We start from the raw sequence: 3,085 nt of genomic DNA on the forward strand, positions 1-3,085 counted from the left end.
CTCACATTCCCTGGCTGCTCCCAGGCGAGGGGCCCAAGTGCCACCTCCAGGCCCAGATCCCAAGGCAGAGTGTAGAGGAGGCAGCTGCAGTCCAGGCCCCCAGTGCCCAGGGGAGGGGCCAGCTCTGGGACAAGCGCAGCAGGGCCTCAGGATCCCATCTGTGGGGTCATCCCACTCTGCAGGCCTGTGGGGAGGCAGAGGCTGCTGGTGAGTGCTCACTTGGCTACCCCATCCCACCCAGCCCCCTCCTCACCACCTGCCAGGGCCGGGAGCAGCATCTTTCTGCAGTGAACACCAAGAAGGGCAGTCCCTGCTTGGGACAGGGAGCAACCCACTGCTTACACTGGAGCTCAGAGCAGGCTTCCACTGGCCTGCCCTGCCCTGCATCTTCGTTCAGGCTGTGCCTGCTCCCTCCCTCCCCACCAACATAGAGGCAGTCATTGGGAACGGGATGATGCCGCACCCCTGCAACCCATCCCCTCTGGGGCAGGGCCCTGTCAGGCCAGGCAGAGCAGGGCTGGGGGCAGCTGCACTCACACAGCAGGAAGCGACGCAGGTTCTGAGCGGAGCCTCCTGACAGCAGGTAGGCCCAGGCGGCTGTGGCGACCATCAGCAGGTAGGCAGGGACCAGGCTGCCCACGTACAGTGGGTTGAAGAAGGTCTGGGCAGGAGGAGAGGAGAGGAGAGGAGAGGAATGAGGGCAGGTGCTCAGGAAAGCCCTGGGCCAGGGGCACAGCAGCAGGGTCCCCAGGCATCCTGGGAGGCTGTCCCAAGCAGCAGGCTGGGCCCCATGCCCTGCCAGACCCCCTGGAGCAGGGTCAAGGCAGCAGCATCTTGCCCTCTGGCTTCACTGTCTGGATGTGACAGAGGACCCTTGGTGCTCGTATAGGGCCCTGGGGCCACAGGGAAACCCCTTGTTTCCTGGGGAGAGTAAGCCGCCTGCACTAGGCTGGCACCTACACACCAAGTGCCTCAGCTCCTGGGTGAATCCCTAGCACAGAACTGTCCAACCCACTTCCCCTTGGCATGTCCCTGCCCCTGGCCAGGCCAGTCAAGGGGTGCACCAGGCTGGGAAGCAGCCCCCGCAAGCAGCTCCTGGACTCACCAGCCCCGAGACAAGGAGGTGCGTGAGGACGACAGCCACAATCTCCCACCAGTGCCGGGTCTCACAGCCATGGAAGAAGAGGATCCCCCAGAAGGTGTGAAGGAAAATCAGCACCATGGTCATGAAGGCTGCAGGGGGTAGAGGCACGAAGGAGAGTCAGTGTAGGGCACAAGCAGCCATCACCCAGTGCCCCCAGGCAAGGCAGGGCCAGGGAGAGCAGACAGCCTGGGAAGAGCTGCAGGGCAGGCCATGGGAGCCAGGCAGAAGGGGTGGTGGAGGGAGGGGGCAAACAGCTGGGGAGCATGGTGGTGACAGCGAGGACTGGTGTGCGAGCAGGATGTTAGTGTGAGATGTGGGCAGAAGGGAGTGGCACTAGGCTGCAGGCAGGCAGCGTGGGCAAGCAGAGGAAGGGGGTGAAGAGAGGGCAGCAAACAGGGTGAGAAAAGCAGCTCAGTGCGGCTGCTGCAAAGAGGCTTTTCTGGAAGCACAGGAGGCCCAAACAAAGGCAGGATCAGCAGCTGTGACCTGCATAGGATGTGCCATGGTCCTGCTCCTCATGGAGGGCCAAGACCACTTCAACTGTACCAGGTGTAAGCTGGCGTCTGCTCTGGTGGGAAAGATGGAAAGGTTGGAAGCATGGGGATGCACACTGCATTGCATCAGGGAACCTGTTTGGGTGGCCTACAAAAATTTCCCACCATTACATTGGTGCCGCATCTTTCACCTTTCATCTTTACCCTGATGCATTCTGCTTTGCCATCTTCTTCCTCTTGAACCAGGGAACAAGAGTATCTGCGTTCGACACAAAGTGACACCACCTTTTCTCTCAACCCAGTCACTCATCTGGTTAAAGGCTTACGGAAAAAAAACCATACATGGACCAACTGGGACACCTGAACCTCTTCAGCCTCCACAAGAGGAGGCTGAGAGGTGATCTTATGGCCACCTACAAACTCTTTGACGAGATATAGGAGTTACAATGTTTAGCAAGGCGCCCATTGGGGTAACGAGAAATAATGGCCACAAACTGTAAGACAGCAAATTCAGATTGGGCATCAGGAAAAAACTCTTACAGTGAGGGTTGCCAAAATATGGAATACACTTCCAAGGGAGGTGGTGCTACCCCCTTCCTTGGAGGTATTTAAAAGGAGATTGGACAGACACCTGGCTGGGGTCACCTGACTCCAGCACTTTCCTGCCCAGGGCAGGGGGTCGAACTCAACGATCTAATAGATCTCTTCTGATCCTAAATCTATGAAATGATGAAACTACGAAGGTGGAGCTGCTAAACAGCTACTTTGCTTCAGTCTTCACAAAAAAGGAAGAAGCTGAAGCCAGACACCTAAAACGGATTGTCTAGGTAAGGAAGCGGCAAGCTGAGGAAGGAGATAACAGAAGAGACAGTCAGAAAGCTTTTGATGGGTCTGAGTGAATTCAAATCAGTAGGGCCAGATAAGCCTCATTCCAGAGTACTGAAGGAACTGGCAGAGATCTTGGATCTGGCAATTATCTTCATGAAGTTGTGGAAGATAGGCCGCATATCAAAGGATTGGGAAAGGTGGACATAGTGCCCCTCTTGAAGAAAGGCAAGAAGGACCTGGAGAACTAGACTGGTTAGCCTCACCTTGATACCTGGAAAGTTACTAGAGCAAACAAACCCAACCTCCTTTTTTGACAAAGTAAATACTGATGTGGATGAAGGGCCTGCTGTGGGTATCATGCATCTGAACTTCAGCCAGGCTGTTATTGAGGTCCTGCATGATCTTCTCATAAACAAGTTGAAGAAACATGGGCTGGTCAAAGCTACTCAAAAGACAGATAGACAACTGGCTCAATAGCTGCAAGTAAAGGGCAGTTATTAACAGATCCATGTCAGGGTGGCAGGAGATTTTGAGTGGAGTCCCATGGGGGCCTGATCTGGACCCAGTGCTGTGTAGAACGTTTACTGACAATGTGGATGCTGGCATAGGAAGCTTCTGG

The 3,085-nt window shown here is 55.7% G+C and overlaps 1 protein-coding gene across 1 annotated transcript in view; it reads right to left on the reverse strand.

The window, feature by feature from the left end:
- Window positions 1-6: 6 nt before the first annotated feature.
- APH1A (aph-1 homolog A, gamma-secretase subunit) overlaps window positions 7-3,085 on the reverse strand; it is a 23,491-nt gene continuing 20,412 nt past the window's right edge. The window contains exons 5-7 of the mRNA XM_019518283.1: window positions 1,106-1,233; window positions 538-661; window positions 7-184 (exon numbers count right to left, since the gene is read on the reverse strand). Of these exons, the coding sequence (XP_019373828.1) occupies window positions 147-184; window positions 538-661; window positions 1,106-1,233 (290 nt within the window). The 3' untranslated portion in view covers window positions 7-146. The remainder of the gene's footprint in view (window positions 185-537; window positions 662-1,105; window positions 1,234-3,085) is intronic.

Source organism: Gavialis gangeticus, unplaced genomic scaffold (genome assembly GCF_001723915.1).
Source record: "Gavialis gangeticus isolate Ggan-Ray unplaced genomic scaffold, GavGan_comp1, whole genome shotgun sequence".
Classification (NCBI taxonomy): domain Eukaryota; kingdom Metazoa; phylum Chordata; order Crocodylia; family Gavialidae; genus Gavialis; species Gavialis gangeticus.